The following is a 21,507-nucleotide window of genomic DNA, read 5'->3' as shown; positions in this document are numbered from 1 at the left end:
TATATCAAATTTAGTGAATTTTTTTTGTGAATTTCTTTCCTAATATATTGTCATGGGCAAATATCTGTCTTTTTAATTAAAATATATTGATAGGAGGTCTCTCACAGAAAATTCATCAGTTTATCTTGTGGCACTTTTTCCTTTTCCTATGTAACGGCTCCCCTTTTGTCATTAATTACATTTATTTATTAAATTGAATTCTTAAAATTCTGCTGGACTAAGGACTTGCAGGGTATTTGGCAAGATTTGAATCAGCTTACAGAAATTTAGGCCTGATTACTAGGGCACGTGGCCAAGTGGTTAAGGCATTGGACTAGCGACCTGAAGGTCGTGAGTTCGAGCCCCAGCCGAGGCAACATGTGTTGTGCACTTAATCACACATTGCTCTGCGACGACACTGGTGCCAAGCTGTATGGGTCCTAATGCCCTTCCCTTGGACAACATTGGTGTCGTGGAGAGGGGAGACTTGCAGCATGGGCAGCTGCTGGTCTTCCATACAACCTTGCCCAGGCCTGCGCCCTGGAGAGTGAAGACTTTCCAGGCGCAGATCTATGGTCTCGCAAGAATAACGGATGCCTTTATTACTAGGGATAAAAGTGTTTTTGTGCATTTGATTTCTCAGATACAGTTAATGGGAATTATCAAACCTTTAAAAACAAATAAATTTCCATTGTGTAGCACTCAGACTTTTTTATAACTGTTTTTGAAAGTTATTTTCTCGTTTTAGTTAGACCAAGGCGAATGTGAAGATTTCTTGTCTATTATCTCTCTTAGCATTAATGGAGTCATTGAAGGTAATTGTATATTCCAGATGACATTCAAAATGAGCATTGTTGTGCTTCGTAGTGTTCGTTAATATATTTTGGCCTAGAATCAAAAATATTTAGGTTGTATAGCTGATGGTATTATGAATATTTTCCTTCAATAATCAGCTGATAATTAAGTATACCCTTAACACATCAGGTAATTCGGTGGAATAATTATGGAGTTACCTCTAATTGTTCAAATTTAATTTAATTCTCAAGATGTTGTTACTTTGAACATAGTCAGATTTTCAGAGTTCATCATACTTCGAGTTAGCATTTTTCATTAAACAATGGTTTTAGAAACATAGAAAACCTACAGCACAAAAGAGGCCCATCGGCCCACAGTGCTGTGCCGAACATGTACTTATTTTAGAAGTTGCCTTCTATTTTTCTAAGCTCCATGTACCTATCTGGGAGTCTCTTAAAAGACCCTATTGTATCTGCCTCCACCACTGTTGCCGGCCGCCCATTCCACGCACTTGCCACTCTCTGCATCTTTTAAAAAAAACAACTTGCCCCTGACATCTCCTCTTCACCTACTTCCAAGCACCTTAAAACTGTGCCCTCTCATGTTAGCCATTTCAGCCCTGGGAAAAAGCCTCTGACTATCCACACGATCAATGCCTCTCATCATCTTATACACCTCTGTCAAGTCACCACTCATCCTCCACCACTCCAAGGGGAAAAGTTTGAGTTCACTCAACCTATTTTCATAAGGCATGCTCCCCAATCCAGGCAACATCCTTGTAAGTCTTCTCTGCACCCTTTCTGTAGTTTCCACATCCTTCCAGTAGTGAGGTGACCAGAACTGAGCACAGTACTCCAAGTGGGGTCTGACCAGGGTCCTATGTCGCTGTAACATTACCTCTCGGCTCTTAAACTCATCCCACGGATGATGAAGGCCAATGCACCGTATGCCCTCTTAACCACACAGTCAACCTGCGCAGCAGTTTTGAGTGTCCTATGGACTCGGACCCTAAGATCCTCCATTCTGCCAAGAGTCTTGCCATTAATACTATATTCTGCCATCATATTTGACCTACCAAAATGAACCACCTCACACTTATCTGGGTTGAACTCCATCTGCCACTTCTCAGCCCAGTTTTGTATCCTATCAATGTCCCACTGTAACTTCTGACAGCCCTCCACACTATCCACAACACCCCCAACCTTTTTGTCATCAGCAAATTTACTAACCCATCCCTCCACTTCCTCGTTTAGGTCACTTATAAAAACCATGATGAGAAGGGGTCGCAGAACAGATCACCACTGGTCACCGACCTGCAGGCAGAATATGACCCGTCTATAACCACTCTTTGCCTTCTGTGAGCAAGCCAATTCTGGCTCCACAAAGCAAGGTCCCCTTGGATCCCATGCCTCCTTACTTTCTCAATAAGCCTGGCATGGGGTACCTTATCAAATGCCTTGCTGAAATCCACATACACTACATCTACTTCTTTACCTTCAACGTGCTTAGTCACATCCTCAGAAAATTCAATCAGGCTTGTAAGGTATGACCTGCCTTAGTCAAAGCCATACTAACTATTCCTAATCATATTATGCCTCTCCAAATGTTCATAAATCCTGCCTCTCAGGATCTTTTCCATCAACTCACTGGTCTATAGTTTTCTGGGCTATCTCTACTCCCTTTCTTGAATTAGGGAACAGCATCTGCAATCCTCCAGAACCTCTCCCATCCCCATTGATGATGTAAAGATCATTACCAGAAGCTCAGCAATCTCCTCCCTCACCTCCCACAGTAGCCTGGGGTACATTTCATCTGGTCCTGGAGACTTACCCAACTTGATGCTTTCCAAAAGCTTCAACACATCCTCTTTCTTAAGGTCTATATGCTCAAGCTTTTCAGTCCACTGTAAGTCAACCCTACAGTCGCCAAGATCCTTTTCCGTAGTGAATACTGAAACAAAGTATTCATTAAGAGTCTCTGTTATCTCCTCTGGTTCCTTACACACTTTCCCACTGCTACACTTGATTAGTCCTGTTCTCTCACGTCTTATCCTCTTGCTCTTCACATACTTGTAGAATGCCTTGGGGCTTTCTTTAATTCCTGCTCGCCAAGGCCTTCTCATGGCCCCTTTTGGCTTTCCTGATTTCATTCTTAAGCTCCTTCCTGCTAGCCTTATAATCTTCTAGATCTTTATCATTACCTAGTTTTTTTAAACCTTTCCTAAGCTTTTCTTTTCGACTAGATTTTCAACAGCCTTTGTACACCATGGTTTCTGTACCCTATCATCCTTTCCCTGTCTCATTAGAACATACCTATTCTGAACGCCACACAAATATCCCCTGGACATTTGCCGCATTTCTGCCGTACATTTGCCTGAGAACATCTGTTTCCAATTAATGCTTCCAAGTTCCTGCCTGATGGCTTCATATTTCCCCTTACTCCAATCAAACGCTTTCCTAACTTGTTTGTTACTATCCCTTTCCAGTGCTATGGTAAAGGAGATAGAATTGTGATCACTATCTCCAAAATGCTCTCCCAATGAGAGACCTAACACCTGACCAGGTTCATTTCCCAATACCAGATCAAGTACAGCCTCTCCTCTTGTAGGCTGATCTACATATTGTGTCAGGAAACCTTCCTGAACACACCTAACAAATTCCACCCCATCTAAACCCCTTGCTGTAGGGAGATGCCAATCCATATTTGGGAAATTAAAATTTCCCACCACAACAACCCTGTTGTTATTACACCTTTCCAGAAACTGTCTCCCTATCTGCTCCTCGATGGTCCTGTTGCTATTGAGTAGTCTATAAAAACACCCGGTAGAGTTATTAACCCCTTCCTGTTTTTAACTTCCACTCACAGAGACTCGTATACAATCCCTCCATGACTTCCTCCTTTTTCTGCAGCCATGACGCTATCTCTGATCAGCTGTGCCATGTTCCCAGCTCTTCTGCCTCCTTCCCTGTCCTTTCTGAAACATCTGAAGCCTGGCACTCTAAATTATCATTCCTGTCCGTGAGCCATCCAAGTCTCTGTAATGGCCACAACATCATAGTTCCGATTCACGCTCTAATCTCATCTGCTTTGTTCATGATGCTTCTTGCATTAAAATAGACACATCTCAAATCATCAGTCTGAGCGCATTCTTTCTCTATCACCTGCCTATCCTCTCTCTCGCGCTGTCTCCAAGCTTTCTCTATTTGTGAGCCAACAGCTCCTTCCTCCATCTCTTCAGTTCGGTTTCCATTCCCCAGCAATTCTTGTTTAAATTCTCCCCAATAGCCTTAGCTCCCTCCCTGCCAGGATATTGGTCCCCGTCAGATTCAAGTGCAACCCGTCCTTTTTGTACAGGTCATGCCTGCCCCAAAAGAGGTCCCAATGATCCAGAAATCTGATTCTCTGCCCCTGCTCCAATTCCTCAGCCACGCATTCATCCTCCACCTCACTCTATCCCTATACTCTCTGTCGCGTGGCATGGGCAGTAATCCCAAGGTTACTACCTTTGAGGTCCTGCTTCTCAACTTCCTTCCTAACTCTCTGTCATCTGTTTTCAGGACCTCCTCCTTTTCCCTGCCTTTGTCATTGGTACTAATATGTACCATGACCTCTGGCTGTTCACCTTCCTACTTCAGGATATCGTGGACGTGATCTGAAACTTCCTGGACCCTGGCACCTGGGAGGCAAACTGCTATCCATGTTTCTTTCCTGTGTCCATAGATTCACCTGTCTGACCCCCTAACTACAGGGTCCCCTATTACTGCTGCCTTCTTCCTTTCCCTACCCTTCTGAGCCAGTAAGGACTTGCACAGTAAGTGGTAGGGCAGCAAGGAACAGTACAGCACACGGACCTTTTGGCCCACAATGTTGTGCTGAATCAATTAAATTAGTTATCAAATAGCCAAATAAACTGATCCGTTCTACCTACACAGTGTCCATATCCTTCTATTTCCCTCACATTCATATGTGTATCTAAATGTCTCTTAAAAATCCCTAATGTACTTGCTTCTCCCACCACCCCAGGCAGCACATTCCAGGGATCCACCCACTCTGTTTTTTTTAAAAAAAACATTGTTCCTTACATCTCCTTTGAACTTGCCCCCTCTCACTTTAAATGCATGCCCTCTGGTGTGTAATATTTCAACCTCTGCAAAAATTGTCTGCCTACTCTATGTTTGCCTCTCATAATCCTGTAAACCTCTATCAGACCTCCCCTCAATCTCCACCACTCTAGAGAAAACAGTCCTTATTTGTCTAACCTCTTGGTATAATACCTACCTTCTAATCCAGGTGGTATTCTGGTAAACCTCTTCTGCACCTTCTCCTAAGCCTCAAAGTCCTTCCTATAATGGGGCAACCAGAACTGTATGCAGTATTCCAGATGTGGCCGAAATAGAGTTTTATAAAGCTACAACATGAGGCATTGATTTCTCAAGTCAATAAGTTATGTTGCCATTTGCTTTCTTAACCACTTTATCAATCTGTGTTGCCAGTTTCAGGGTATTCCCCTTAACAGTGTTCTGTTTACTTACATTTGACTTACTAAGGTGAACACTTTATGTTTGTCCAGTTAAAATCCATCTGCTATCTCTCTGTCCATATCTGCAACTGATCTAAATCCTGCTGTGTTCTTTGCTAATCCACCCGTCTACATTTTCATCCAGGTTTTTTATGTACATCACAAACATCAGGGGTTCTAGTACGGATCCCTACAGAAAACTCCTAATCACAGACCTGCAGCTGGAATTAATGTGCCGGACCACTATCCTCTGTCTTTCATGGGCAAGCAGTTTTGAATCCAAATGGCCAATTCATGATGGATCCCATACATCTTAATCGTCTGGACAGGCCTCCTATGAGGGATCTTGATAGACACCTTGCTAAAATCCAAGTGAACAATATTCCCAACTCTACCTTCATAAATCACTCTTGACACCTTGTCAAAAATCTCAATCAATTTAGTAAGACATGACTTGCCTGCACAAAGCCATGCTGGCTCTTACTAATTAGGCCATGGTTTTCCAAATGCTCATAAATCCTATCTCAAAGAATTCTCTCCAGTAATTTCCCAACCACTGACATGAGACTTGCCGATCTATAGTTTCCAAAATCAATCCTGGTTCACTTCTTGATAAATGGAACAACATTAGTTCCTCACCATTCCTTTGTGACCTCGCCTGTGGCTAGAGAAGACATAACGATATTGGTCAAGACCACAACAATCTCGTCTCTTGCCTCTCTCGATAATATTGGGTATATTCCATCAGGTCCTGTGAACTTGTACACCTTAATGCTTTTTATGAGACCCAAAACTACCTTCTCCTTTACTTTAGCAGGTTAGGCAGCATCCATGGAAATCAATAGACAGTTGATGTTTTGAGCTGAGACCCTTCCTTGGGACTAGGAAAGGAAAGGGGAGACGCCAGAATAAGATGGTGGGGAGGAGGAGAAGAAGTACAAGCTAGAGAGGTGAAGCCAGGAAGGTGGGGGGTGGGGAAGGCATGAAATAAGAAGCTGGGAGGTGATGGGTGGAAAAGGCAAAGGGCTGCAGAAGAAGGAATTTGATAGGAGAGGGGACCATGGGAGAAAGGGAAGAAGAAGAGAAGAGGTAAGGGGGGGGAGGCAGAGTAAGGAATTGAAAAAGAGGGCAAGGGGGAGAAATTAGAAGGTAGAGAAATCATTGCTTATGCTATCAGTTGGGAGGCTACCTTGATGGAATATGAAGTATTTCTTTTCCAACCTGAGAGTGGGTTCATTATGGCAGTAGAGGAGGCCGTGGACTGACATGTAAGAGTAGAAATGGGGATGTGGATTGAAATTAAAATGTCTGGCCACTGGGAAATTCTCATTTTTTTTTTTGCGAGTGTAGCAAAGGGGTGCTCAACAAAGTGGTCCCCCATCTTATAGAAGAGGTGAATGGTCAGGGTGGGGAGGGGAAGGTAAAGGTGTGTTTGGTGGTAGTGTCCCATTGAAGATGACGGTTATTGTGGAGAATAACGTGCTGGATGTGGAAGCACATCGGGTGGTAGATGAGGACAAGAGGAACTCGATCCCTGTTAAGTCGGGAGGTGGGGTGGGGGGGAAGGTGAGGTGAGTATGAATGTCTGGGAAATGGAGGAGATGGGTGTGAGGGCAGCATCAGTGGTGAATCCTGCCACTAAACACATCTTTACCTTTCTCTTTCCAACCCCCCACCCACCCCCACCGCTCTCTGCTTTCCACATGTATCGCTCTCTCCGTGATTCCCTTGTCCATTTGTCCCTCCCCACTAATCTCCCTTCTGGCATTTCTCCTTGCAAGCAGAAGAAGTGTTACACTTGCCCATTCACCACCTCCCTCACCTCCATTTAGGGCCCCAAATACTCTTACCTGGTGAGGCAAGATTTCACTTGCCAGTCTTTTGAGGTCATCTGCTATATCCTGTACTCCTAACATGGCTTCCTCTGCATTGGTGAGACCCGGCGTAGGTGGAAGGCCACTTGGAGGAATACTGCCCGGGTGGAAGTTGAATGGACTCGGCAAATTAATAGTTCAGCATAGACTAGATGGGCCAAAGTGCCTATTCTGTGCTGTAGTGCTATGAATCTATAACTAAGAGGGGAGGAGAGTCATTTATCTATCAAATCGTTAATAATTGCTTACAACTTTTTTTTGAATTTATTGACGTAACTAAAGATTTAAGATTAAGCATTTAGTTTATTGGTGGGAAACACAAGTGACTGCAACATTATTTTATTGTGTACTATTAAACCTAATACATATGCTTTCATGCAATAATCTCATATTTTGTGCACATGTAGGTATCTGCTCTGCAACAACACCTTTCTTACTGCTCGGTGATGTTCTTGATTGCCTTCCTCTTGATCAATGTGACAAAATATTCACTTTCGTAGAAAAAAATGTTGGAACTTGGAAATCTGTAAGTAATGCTTGAGTTAATTGTTTAAATGAAATTGACAATTTTATAATGAACCAAGCACAGTGAATTTATTTCACAAATTGATTTCTCAGCCTTTGTTTTAGTGAGTGAAATAAATTGGGGTAAACTTTGGAGTTATAGGCCTGGAGCAATGGCGAGGCACTTCACAAAAAAATTATTGCCATTGCAGAATGTCAAGTACCTCAGATGAGATTATTTGCTTTCATGACTTTGGTTAAGAACTGTACGAAGTGTGAAGAAAGGGAAATAAATGCACAATAGAAATGATATCATACAGAAACCTCTATTTTTGATGAAATTGTTTTTTATTAGCAATAAAATTATCATATTTCCCCATTGCAATATTTTGTGTTCTTCCTTTCTGACTTTATTTCATTGGCACTTTGGAATATGACCTATTTCTTTCAAAAGGGACTCAGTTGTGAATATGCTAGGTTTTGGTTTCAAAGTCATCTGAAATACGGGTCAGCTGGTATCTGAGTGAAACATTTAATATTTTGAATAAAACAAGCTTTTATCTGAAGTAGCAAAATGTAGGGTACAGTTTTTAAATTGAAGAACAGAAAAGAAGTGGAGGAATTTGAAGTATCTGTACTGGAAAGTAGAAGAAATCGAATAAAATCGATGATAATGATGGTCCTGATTAAGGGTCTCAGCCCAAAATGTTGACTGTTCAGTTCTTTCCATAGATGATGGGAACAGAGTATGAGAAATAGATATGTTGGGTGGGATTGTGTGGCAACTTTGTGGTAACAATTGTTATTTCGCTTTCAGGCAACATTTTACTCTGCTGGAAAAAACTACCTATTGAGAATGTGCAATGGTAAGTGAACTCAAATGAACTGGTCCTTTCCTGACTCTTACAAATTAGATCAACATGGGGTTGCTCTTCATGATTAATTTAAATTAAACTTTCTAGGCATCAGTAATAATGGCACAAAATTATTGGATAGTTGTTCCGAACACATTTAGTTTCGCCACCTTTCAAACGTGGAGATCTGCCATCTTGCATAATCTGGCTTGTGTAACTCCTGATCTGCAGCAACAGAGTTCGCACCTAGCTCTCTGAAATGGCCCAGCAAGCCATTCAGTTGTTCTGTACTGGGGGGTAAAATAAAACCATCTAGTTATCAACTTTGCTGCCAAATCTGAAGAAATCGTTGGTTGCAAAGTACTTTGCCAAAACTATTGGGTATCTAAATTGGGAATGCTGTCAGACTAATCAAGCCTAACTTGAAATTCATGTTTGCACTCTGAAAATCATATTTTATTGACAACTTGTTTTACACCTCCATTATTATGCATGAATATCTTATCACATCAGGGAGGGCATGACTCTAATGCACACAGGAGAGAGCTGCTTTGGGAGTCCTCAATGTTGAATCTAGAAACCATGAAGCCCTATGGCATCAGGTTATTTGTGGGCAAGGAAACTTGGTTTATCACACTCTCCTTTCTTAGCTAAAGATTCAGTGAGTAAACAACCCTTGAAAGAAGCGCATAGAATGCTGATGGATGTGGTAGATGCTCCAGTCCATACAGTTTAGTTCATTTGCAAGGCTCACTTGTGAAAATAACAGATCAATATGGGCATTGGTTAGAAACACAGGATTTAGTTTAATCCAACAAGTCAGAGTCAAGTTTCTTGTTATCTGCACAGGTATAATCTTTAAAAGAATGAACACAGAACCAAAAAAAAGTACATTCTTGTGCAAAGTGATTGTAGTGCTGAACTGTATTGATTAGGTTTTGCTATTTGCTTTGTTTCAACCATTCAGTTGTTCAACAGTTGTCTGTGAACCAGGTGTTGGAACTTCAGGTTTCTATACCTCCTGACTGATAATAACTGTGACAAGATGCCATGGTCTGGAGGGTGGGCAATGTTCCCTCTAATTTGTAATGACCATTGTGTGCAAATACCTCATGCTCTGCATTTTTTTTGCCCAGTGACAATGACATGTATTCACTGAATAATTTCTTCAATATTAACAGTATAAATAAGCCAGTTCTAAAATCTGCAGACCAGTCATTGTAAACTCCTCATTGTCAACACCATCCGCATCAGAAACCAGAAAAGGAAATGTGATTGTGTATGATCGTGAAGTATACCTAGCATGCCAGCGGGGTAAAGGGTAAAGGGTGCGCTAGTAGCAAAAGATGTGTGCGCAAGCATACGCGTGTACCTCAGAGGGAACATTGATGGTGGGGCTCTTGGATGATATATGTTGTCTTTTTGATATAGTGCTTCTTGTAAGTTCTACCAGTGTTGTGAAGAGCCAACCTCACGATGCATTGTGCAAAGTTCTTTTCTCTGTGCAGCTTCCTGTGTTCCTGTGTATTTGCATTGTAATATCAGGCCATGATTCACCCAGACAGCATATGTTGAACAGTGTATCTGTAGAAGTTTGTTTGGTGTAATACTTAACAAAGCTGTTTATCTCATTTATACTCAAGATCTTGGAAGCTGTTTTCCTTCTGCTGTGCTCTGTTGACTACAGCTGGTTTTTCTCCAAGTAGCTCTGTTCGTCAAGTCAAGTAGTTTATGGTCACTTAACTACGTGCATACATGTATACTGCCAAATGGGATGTTTCTCCAGACTATATTGTAAGGCACAGTGGTACACACGACACCCATACTTTGGAAAGTAAGAATTAAATCTGCAAATGTATTATGCATTGATAAATAAAGCAAATTGCATACAATAAATATTGTTGGGTACAGTACAAATTATCCAGTGGCACTTTGAATGCATTGCAGCAGGAAGTGCAGAAGCTTAATAGCCTGAGGGAAGAAGCTGTTTCCCATCCTGATTGTTCTTGGCTTTATGCATCAGAGAGTCCTGCCTGATGGTGGAATGTCAGGATGCTGGATGGATGGGTGGGATCCTTGATAATACTGCATATGCAGCACTCCTGATAAATGTCAGGATAAATGTCCTAAATGGATGGTAGGGGGACCCCTCTGATCCTCAGGGCTGTTCTCACAGCCCTTTGTAGAGAGTTCTGGTCGGATGTTTTGCTGCTCCCATACTAGATGGAGATGCAGCTTGTTGTGAAGCTGTCGGTGGTGCTCCTGTGAAATTCAGTTAAGATGGGCAGGAATCATTGTTTGCCTCAATCTTCTCAGTAAGTGGAGGTGCTGCTGTGTCTTATTCAGGGAGGTGATATTGAGGGACCAGATGAGGTTTTCTGTGATGTGAACTCTCAAGAGTTTAGTGCTCTTTAATCCTTCTATGTAGGAACCGTGTATGCTCAGAGGGGAATGGTTCATCTGCACCTTCCTAAAGTCTACAATCATTTCCTTGGTCTTCTCCTCATTCAGACTTGGGTGTTTGTTCTCCCACCAGTTCATCAGCTGCTCTGCTTCCCCTCTGTACTCTGACTCGTCATTGTTGATGAGGCCGACGACTGTTGTCATCCACAAACTTAATGATACCATTTGGCTGAATCCTGAGATGCAGTCGTGCATCAGCAGTGGGCTGAGCACACAGCCCTAGTGACGTTGTTGCCCACATGGGCTAATAGTACCCTTTCTGTTAAGAAGTGCAGGATCCAGTTACAGAGGGAGGCTTTGAGACGCAGTGAGGACAGATTCCCCACCAGTTTCTGGGGTAAGATGGTGTTAAAAGCCAAACTGAAGTCTATAAACAGCAACCTAGCATAATAGACCCAATTTTCCAGATGGGACAGGACAGAGTGCGAAGCAGAGGCTATGGCATTGTCAATGAGTCTACTCAAATGAGGAGCAAACTGAAAAGGGTCCAGTGTTGCCTGGAGAAATGCTGTTGCTTTCTTGTACTGGAGTTAATTTCACACTTAGCAAATTACGAACTACGGAGATTTAGAAAGTATCAACAAATATCTTGAATGTTATAATGAAAATGAAGATTATCCATTGTTTGCACTAGGTATCTGCTGATTTTGTTCATTTACACTTAAAAGAATACAACAACATAAACTGGATAAATTCCTTAGTGGATAACTATTAGGAACTAATACATAGTTTTATGGTACTATAGTGCAGTGGTCCCCAACCACCGGGCCGCAAAGCATGTGCTACCGGGCCGCAAGTAAAAAATATGATTTGGCAGTTTGAGTCAGCTGCACCTTTCCTCATTCCCTGTCACACTGTCTTGAGTTATTACACATGTGTCATCCATGTCAGCGCGGGAAGGAGATCAACTCCTTAAGTTTGCAAGTGATGGTGGGCTGAGAAGTATGTTTGACATAACATCTCAGCCGGCATTCTGGATCAAAGTCAAGGCTAAATATCTTGAGATAGCCACGAAAGCACTGAAAACGTTGCTTCCATTTCCAACATATCTGTGCAATGAATGCAACGAAAACTAAATTGCGGAATAGACTGGACATAAGGAACCCCGTTCAAGTATCGTTGTCTCCCATCACCCCTCGATAGGACCGTCTTGTTTCAGGAAAACAAGCCCAGGGCTCCCACTGATTCAGCGATATTGGTGTGTTGCAATGATTTTATATGTTCATACGGGGAAAATATGTGCTGTGTGTTTAATATCCAAATGTTACGATGCTATTGACTTATAAAACCATATAACAGTTACAGCATGGAAACAGACCATCTCGGCCCTTCTAGTCCGTGCCGAACGCTACTCTCACCTAGTCCCACCGACCTGCACTCAGCCCATAACTCTCCATTCCTTTCTTGTCCATATACCTATCCAATTTTTCTTTAAATGATAATGTCGAACCTGCTTCTACCACTTCTACTGGAAGTTCGTTCAACACTTTCTTCAAGGTCCCCTATCCTCCCCTGATAATTGACGTATCGCTATATTCATGCGAGGAAAATATACGCTGTGTGTTAAATTCATTAGATAAACCCTTTTAGAAATGAAATTGAGTGTATTAGCCACTTATCACCTATCTTCCGGTCGTGATTAACACTCCCCCCCCTGAACAGTGTCGCCAAAACCGATTTGCAGAGGAAAAAATATCTCGGCAGGTACATGCATGCGCACTGGTGCCCGCGCAAGGCTTCATGGTCATTGTAGTCTTTCTCTGGGTAAATACAACATACTTGACTGCTACTCTTGTCCGTTGGCAACCCTACCCCCCACCGGGTCGGCCAGTCCGCAAGAATGTTGTCAATATTAAACCGGTCCGCAGTGCAGAAAAGGTTGGAGACCCCTGCTATAGTGGTATTGGTAGCATTCTACCATTATTTCGGGTCGAAACATTGACTTTATTCTTTTCCTAGATGCTGCCTGGCCTTCTGAATTCCTCTAGCATTTTGTGTGTGTTGCTCGGATTTCAGGCATCTGTACATTTTTCTCTTGTTTGTGATTGGTAGCGTTCTAATTTGTTCTGTATTTTATATAAATACATAATTTGTAACTCGGCTTAATAGCAGTTTGTCTTTTTTTGACCTTTTTAAGCATTTCCATGAAACTTTGGCAGCTGCTCAATTGGGCCAAAATGTACTGGCTCTGATATGTCCCAATTAACTGGAATGCACTGTATTTTTTTCCTAATAGGGATCAATAAAATTCTTTTTTCTGTCTTCTGTCGTCATTATTCTTTGGTTTCTTACAGACTGAGTTGCTCCTTGAATGGTGTTTGGGGAGGATCATTTCTTATTGCGCATTCTGTCATAAAATTTTCTTGCTTCGGAGATGTGACCCTTGGTGTTTCAAAACTATCTCGATGCTCTAGCTCAGTGTTCTACTCTTAATTTACTTGTTTAATACTTTATTAGCACCTTGATAAATTTAGTTTACTTGTTCTGACCCAGATTATCTGCCTGCAACCAGTGTAACACTGGTACTCTTAATTGGTGACCTTCATAATCTTGTGTCCTCAACTGTGCTCTGTGGTACAAGGTTTGTGTAAAATGGGAAAGGCTCGGAACAATTAAAACTGACCACCATGAAATACTGAGGATCATTGTTGTTAAAATTATTATTGGAATTGTGTGCTTCTAAATTTAGCTGGAGAATGTTAAAAATAATGGCTGAAATATGCAAGACCAAGGATAACTCCATTAAAATTTGTAATTATTCTGTTACAACTTGGTGTTAATTTACATTCAACAGACTATTACTCTCTGTGTAATTTTACTTTGTTGGATTAGTTAAATTCACGTTTATTCTGGTCTCCTTGTGACACATTTGTCTTGCATTATATCTTGTGAAGATCTCATGCACCCTCATCCCAGTGTGTCATGTTTTTGAAGTTGAGCTTTGCAATTTGGTGTATCAGTGCATGTTATCGTCCAAATTCTCCTGTCTTGAGGTGCAATTGTAGTCATTTGATGAAGTAACCAAGCAAAAACAATTTGCTACAAAAAATTAATTTGGCTACATAATTTTATTTTATAATACCAAAGCAACATGGAACTATGTCATTTTACTAGCCCATAATCTCCTACTTGCATGTACTACTGTGCTATTGTAAGTATGCCTGCAAGAAAATGAAACTCAAGGTTGTATATGGTGACATGTACTTTGATAATAAATCTACTTTGAACTTTAAATTTTGAAGTACTTATTTAAATTTTATCTGTAATAATTTTTCAGATCTCCTAAGAAGACTTTCCAAGTCACAGAACACTGTTTTCTGTGGAAGAATCCAGCTATTCCTTGCAAGATTATTTCCATTATCAGAAAAGTCAGGTACGAAATTAGAATTGCAAGAAAAGAATTTCCATTTATCTTTATGAACCTTCATAATGGCTGTATAGTAGGATAGAACTTTTATGTTGACTGTCCATTCAGAAAGTTACAGGCAAAATAGTAATTGGAAATCTTCTACAAAATCTGTTTGTCATTCAGATTCCATCACCAGCTTCCTTTATATGAGGGTTATGGCTCAATCTGAGATTTCTGAAAGCTCCCAGCACTTAATACCTCTCTTTCTAATTGTGCTGATGACCTCAGACATCACACTCCTTTTCTGCTTTATTGTTTTTGATTCTTCATGCTCACCAAATTTCATATGCTCAGTGTACAATATATGTTCGTCTCTTTATTCTCACAGATGGTACCAGGTGTCCCACATTTCTCTTTGCCAAACTGTTTGCCTTGTAGGAAAGCGGGGAGAAGAGGCAAGCTGTAGTGATAGGAGATGTGTTAGTTATGGGAACAGAAATGAGGTTCTGTGGATGAGACTGTGATTCCTGGATGGTATGTTGCCTCCTGGGTGCCAGGGTCTGGAACATCTTGGACTGAGTCCCCTGCATTCTGAAATGGGACGATGAGCTGCCAGAGGTTGTGATCCATGTAGGTACCAATGACATTGGTAAGAGAGAGAGAGATGAAGTTCTGCAAAGTAAGTTCAGGGAATTAGGTGCCAAGTTAAAGGACAGGACCTCCAGGATTGTGATCTCAGGATTGTTACCCATGCTGCATGCTAGTGAGACCAAAAATATGAAGATCATACAGTTCAACATTTGGCTTAAGAGCTGGAATAGGAGGAAGGGCATCAGATTTTTGGATCATTGGGCTCTTTTCCAGGGAATGTGGGACCTGTGCAGAAGGGGCGGTTTGCATCTGAACTGGGGGGGAGGTACTAGTAGGAAGGTTTGCTAGTACTGCACTGAGGGATTTAAACTAGAATTGCAGAAGGATGGGAACCAGAGTGCCAGACCAGTGAGTAGAGAGGTTCTGGAGGCAGATGTTGTTAAGACCTCAGACGAAGTCATACGTATCTTATTCCACCCATAAAACCTCACTAGATGAGTTCTCCAGTCTGTCGTGACTGAGCACTAATGGGGAGCACTAATGTGGCATTTTCCATGACTAGTAAAACCACTCCTACCCCTTTAATCCTTCCCGCTCTATTGCATCAAAACAAAACGAACCAAACCCCAGAATATTAAGGTTGAGCATGATGTGACTTGTGTTCAATGCAAGAAATATTGTACAAAAGGCAGATGAGCTCAGGGCATGGATCAACACTTGGAATTGTGATATTGTAGCCATTAGTGAGTCTTGGTTGCAGGAGGGGCAACTCAGTATTCCGTTCCATTCTTTTTGATGCAATGGAGCGGGAGAGATTAAAGGGGGAGGAGTGATGTTACTAGTCAGGGAAAATGCCACGTCAGTGCTCAGACAGGACAGACTGGAGAACTTGCCTAGTGATGCTTTATGGGTGGAACTGAGGAATAAGATGTGTATAACCACATTAATGGGGCTATACTGTAGATCACTCAACAGTCTGCTGGATTTAGAAGAAGAAATTTGTAGTGAGGTTGCAGACTGTTGTAAGAAACATAAGGTTGTTATAGCAGGTGATTTTTAATTCTCTACGTATTGACTGGGACGCCCATACTGTAAGAGGACTAAATGGGATCGAGTTTGTCAAATGTGTTCACGAAAGTTTCCTAAATCAGTATATAAAAGTTCCAATGAGAGAGTGTAGTACTTTATCTCTTATTGAGGAATAAGGCATTGCAGGTGACACAAGGTTCTGTAAGGGAACACTTTGCACCTAGTGATTATAATGCCATTAGTTTCAAAATAAATATGGAAAAAGATAAATCTGGTCCATGGGTTGAGATTCTAAATTGGAGGAAGGTCAATTTTGATGGTATCAGAAAGGATCTGGCAAGTGTGGATTGGGACAAGCTGTTTTCAGGCAAAGGTGCACTTTGTAAGTAGGAGGCCTTCAAATGTGAAATTTTGAGAGTACGAAGCTTGTCTGTGCCTATTGGAATAAGAGGCAAAGATAACGGGTTTAGTGAACCTTGGTTTTCAAGAGATATTGAGACCCTGGTTAAGAAAAAAAAGAGGCGCATTGCAGGTGTAGGAAGGTCGAGCAATTGAGGTAATTGTGGAGTATAAAAATTGCAGGACAATACTTAAAAAAAAAGAAATCAGGAGGGCTAAAAGAAGGTGTGAATTTGCTCTAGCAGACAAGGTGAAGGAGAATCCTAAGAGCTTCTACAGAAATGATAAGAGCAAAGGTATTGCAAGGGACAAAATTGGTGCTCTGGAAGATCAGAATGGTAATCTCTATGTGTGGAGCCAAAAGAGATGGGCAGGATCTTAAATGGATTTTTTGCATCTCTGTTTACTCGGGAGGCAGACACAGAATCTATAAGTTGAGGCAAAACAGCAGTGAGATCATGGGCCTTGTACAGATTACAGAGGAGGAGGTGCTTGATGTCTTGAGGCAAATTAGGGTAGATAAATCCCCAGAGGTTGGCAAGGTGTTCCCTCGGACCCTACGGGAGGCACATGTAGGAATTGCAGGAACCTGAGCAGAGGTATTTAAATCGTCGTTAGTGACACGTGAAGTGTCAAAGGATGGGAGGATAGCTGATGATGTTCCGCAGTTTAAGATAGGTCTTAAATATTAACCAGGAAATTATAGGTCAGTGAGTCTGACATCAACAGTGTAAAAGTTATTAGAACGTATTCTAAGGGAGCAGGTATTTGAGTATTTCGATTATCAGGGACATTTCAGCAATAGTCAGCATGGCTTTGTGCTTGGTAGGTCATGTTTAACCAGTCTGTAGAGCTTTTTGAGCAAGTTACCAGGAAAGCTGATGACAGCAAGGTAGTGGATGTTGTCTACATGGACCTTAGTAAGGCATTGACAAGTTTCTGCATGCAAGGTTGGTCAGGAAGATTCATTCACTCAAAGTGCTGAGAGTGTAGAACGATCTGCCAGCACAAGTGATATATGTTACCTCGATTTCAATGCTTAAGAGAAGTTTGGATAGTTATGGGGCAGGGGTGTGGAGTGCTATGGTCCAGATGCAAGTCGATGAATTTAGGCAATTTAATGGTTCAGTACAGACTAGATGGGTCTGTTTCTGTGCTGTACTCTTCTGTGATTCTGACTCTGTAAGAACTAATGTGTTCGAGAAGAGGACTTGGTACAAGATAATCCATGTTTGAGAATATGAAGGGTCATGGGGAGGTAAACTGCATAGAGAGCTTGCCACTGAGATTCTCTCCTTCTAGACTCTCAAGATCTATGGGTACAGTTTATTTAATATTTGTATTTTGGGAATTTGTCTTTCACGCATACATATATACATATAATACTTCCTAAATTAATAAGTTCCAAATTATACACACTCGGTCATGTGTTTTGTAAGTGCACTTATTTTTGGATTGTGAGTATTGTTGAGAAAGAAAGTACTTATTGACCATGGGAATGAATAAGCAGTTGACATTTTGGACTGAGGGCCACCTTCAGTCCTTTAGTCAGGACTGAAGAAGAGTCTCAGCCTGAAATGTTGGCTGTTTATTCATTTCCATAGGTGCTGACTGACTTGCTGAGTTCCTCTAGCATTTTGTGTGTGTTGTTTTGGATTTCCAGCATTGCAGAATTCCTTGTGTTTATTTACTGACTATTCTTCCTCGCCCTAAACAGAATGGCTAGTCATAGTATTTCAGAAGACTTGAGAGTTAAAGCACATGGCAATGAGTTGCACATAGACAAGACCATTTAAGAATGACGGATTTTCTGCACCAATGGGCATTAATGAACCAGATGGATTTCTTAATAAAAATTTGATCATTTACATGAGGCATTAATAACTAGCTGCTCTTTTAATTAAATTCCAGGATAATTGAATTGAAATTCCATAGCTTTCATGAGGGGATTTCAACTCTCTCTGTGGACTACTGGTGCTGTATTTAGTCACTGCACGAAACCCTACCTTTTATGTAAACTTAGAAAGTCTTCTTGCACTTGATCTGAAACTTTCTTAAAACAAGGACAGTGTATTCCTTCCCATTTGTTTTCTGTACTTGTTCTTCCAGAAAAATATTAGTACATAAATCTGACTGTTTTATCACCATTTATTAATATGCCACAAATTTAAATTCTGATTTTCATTATTCTGGAAAAAGTGGATAATTTCACAATTCTCCACATTGCCCTTCATCAACACTTCACTGTTCAGTGACATAACATGCTTCTATCATGTAAAAGTTGCTGGTGAACGCAGCAGGCCGGGCAGCATCTCTAGGAAGAGGTACAGTCGATGTTTCGGGCCGAGACCCTTCGTCAGGACTAACTGAAAGAAGAGCTAGTAAGAGATTTAAAAGTGGGAGGAGGAGGGGGAGATCCAAAATGATAGGAGAAGACAGGAGGGGGAGGGATGGAGCCAAGAGCTGGACAGTTGATTGGCAAAAGGGATATGAGAGGATCATGGGACAGGAGGCCCAGGGAGAAAGAAAAGGGGGAGGGGGGAAAACCCAGAGGATGGGCAAGGGGTATAGTGAGAGGGACAGAGGGAGAAAAAGGAGAGAGAGAATAAGAATGTGTATGTATATAAATAAATAGCAGATGGAGTACGAGGGGGAGGTGGGGCATTAGCGGAAGTTAGAGAAGTCAATGTTCATGCCATCAGGTTGGAGGCTACCCAGACAGAATATAAGATGTTGTTCCTGCAACCTGAGTGTGGCTTCATCTTTACAGTAGAGGAGGCCGTGGATAGACATATCAGAAGGCCTCCAGTCCCATGATCCTCTCATATCCCTTTTGTCAATCAACTGTCCAGTTCTTGGTGCCATCCCTGCCCCTCCTGTCTTCTCCTATCATCTCGGATCTCCCCCTCCCCCTCCTACTTTCAAATCTCTTGCTCGCTCTTCTTTCAGTTAGTCCTGACGAAGGGTCTCGGCCCGAAACTTCGACTGTACCTCTTCCTAGAGATGCCGCCTGGCCTGCTGCGTTCACCAGCAACTTTTACGTGTGTTGCTTGAAATTCCAGCATCTGCAGATTTCCTCGTGTTTATGCTTCTATCATGTTTCTCTTTCTGTCCTGTCAATTTGCCTCCTCTTCATTTTCTCAGTAAACTTGAATATCTTGTACTGAGTCTTCTACTTAAAGCCATTGTACAAATGTACATAAAAATTGTATATGGATGCATAAACTGTTCTCGGGCTTCCAGCCATGTTCATGCATTGATTTTAACTGACATTTTGATGACAAGCTCCACCATCTTCATCGGGGATGATGCCTCAGCATGTCTAGTCCAGTGGTACATATACTCAACTTCCATTCTCCATCGCTCCTGATTGGTTAGTCCTCAACTAAACAGGTTTCTGCTATCTAATGTCTAAGAATGACGACTGGACACAATTGATAGGATTGTCTATTCCTTCCATCCCGAGCCAACCCATTTGCTGTACTTAAATCATCAGTGTTGTTTGATCCAGCTGTTAAATTGTCGTTTTCTTTACAGCTTAAAAATCAATTATAATACCAAAAGGCATAGAAGCAGAATTAACCCATTGAGTCTGCTCGCCATTCAAATTATGGCTGATCCATTTTCCCTCTCCTCAGCCCCACTCCCTGACTTTCTCCCTGTAACCTTTTGATGCTGTGTCCGATCAAGCTCTGCCTTAATGACCAGGCCTCCATAGCTGCATGTGGTAAGAAATTCTACAAATTCAACACCTTCTGGCTAAGGAAATTTATCCACATCTCTGTTTTAAATGGACGCCCCTCTGTCCTGAGGCTGTGCCCTCTTGTCCTACACTCACCCACCATGGGTAACATCCTTTCCACATCTACTCTGTCTCGGCCTTTCAACGTGCGAAAGGTTTTAATGAGATCCCTCCCCTCCCCACCCCCATCCTTCTAAATCCTAGTGAGTACAGAACCAGAGCCACCAAACATTCGGTGAGGCCTCACCATTGTCTTATAAAACCTCAGCATCACATCCCTCCTCTTGTATTCTAGACCTCTTGTAATGAATGCTGATATTGCATTTGCCTTCTTCACCACTGACTCTACTTACAAATTAACCTTCAGGGTGTTCTGCCCAAGGACTCCCAAGTTCCATTGCATCTCAGATCCCTGGATTTTCTCCCAGTTTAGAAAATAGTCTGCACATTTATTTCTTCTACCAAAGTGCATGACCATGCATTTTCCAACATTGTATTTCATTTGCTCGTCTCACGCCCCTTCTCCTAATCTGTCTAAGTTCTTCTGCAGCCATCCTGTTTCCTCAACACTACCTGCTCCTCCATCAACCTTCATCCTTAACAATTGATTACAACACCTTCCCAACCACTGAGGTCAGGCTAACTGGTCTATAATTTCCTTTCTGCTGTCTTCCTCCTTTTTTAAAGAGTGGATTGACATTTGCAATTTTCCAGTCCTCTGGTACCATGCTGGAGTCCAATGATTTTTGAAAGATCATTACTAGTGCCTCCACAATCTTTCGGAACCCTCGGGTGCAATTCATCTGGCTCGGGTGACTTATGTACCCTTGGGTCTTTTAGCATTTTGAGCACCTTCTCCCTTGTAACTGCACTTGCTTCTCTTCCCTCACACCCTGCAACATCTGGCACACTGCTAGTGTCTTCCACAGTGAAGACTGATGCAAAATGCTCATTTAGTTCATCTGCCATCTCCTTGGCCTCCGTTGTTATTTCTCTGGCCTCATTTTCTAGTTGTCCTATATCCACTCTCATCTCTCTTCTATTTTTTTTACATACTTGAAAAACATTTTAGTATCCACTGTGATATTGTTTGCTAGCTTGCTTTCATATTTCATCTTTTCCCTCCTTAATAATTCTTCTGGTTGCTCTCTGCAGAGTTTTAAAAGCTTCCAATCCTCTGTCTTCCCACTAATTTTTGTTTTGTTATGTGCCTTCTCTTTTGTTTTTACATTAGTTTTGACTTCCCTTGCCAGCCATGGTTATACTATTTTGCCATTTTAGTATTTCTTTGTTTGTGGAATACCTAAATTTTGCACCTTCTCATTTTTGCTAGAAACTCATGCCATTCCTGTTCTGCTGTCATCCCTGCCAGTATCTCCTTCCATTTTACTTAGGCCAACTCCTCTCTC

The 21,507-nt window shown here is 41.7% G+C and overlaps 1 protein-coding gene across 4 annotated transcripts in view; it reads left to right on the top strand.

Moving 5' to 3' along the window:
- The window catches only part of thoc1 (THO complex 1), a 70,189-nt gene that overhangs the window by 5,834 nt on the left and 42,848 nt on the right, over positions 1 to 21,507 (top strand). For all 4 annotated transcript variants that reach the window (XM_063062803.1, XM_063062794.1, XM_063062809.1 and 1 more), the window contains 4 exons: positions 728 to 794; positions 7,575 to 7,693; positions 8,489 to 8,537; positions 14,266 to 14,361. In XM_063062803.1, the coding sequence (XP_062918873.1) occupies positions 728 to 794; positions 7,575 to 7,693; positions 8,489 to 8,537; positions 14,266 to 14,361 (331 nt within the window). The remainder of the gene's footprint in view (positions 1 to 727; positions 795 to 7,574; positions 7,694 to 8,488; positions 8,538 to 14,265; positions 14,362 to 21,507) is intronic.

The sequence above is a fragment of the Mobula hypostoma genome, chromosome 1, assembly GCF_963921235.1.
Source record: "Mobula hypostoma chromosome 1, sMobHyp1.1, whole genome shotgun sequence".
Taxonomy (NCBI): domain Eukaryota; kingdom Metazoa; phylum Chordata; class Chondrichthyes; order Myliobatiformes; family Myliobatidae; genus Mobula; species Mobula hypostoma.
The sequence above is the reverse complement of the archived record's forward strand: the minus strand, read 5'-3'. Positions and strand labels throughout refer to the sequence as shown.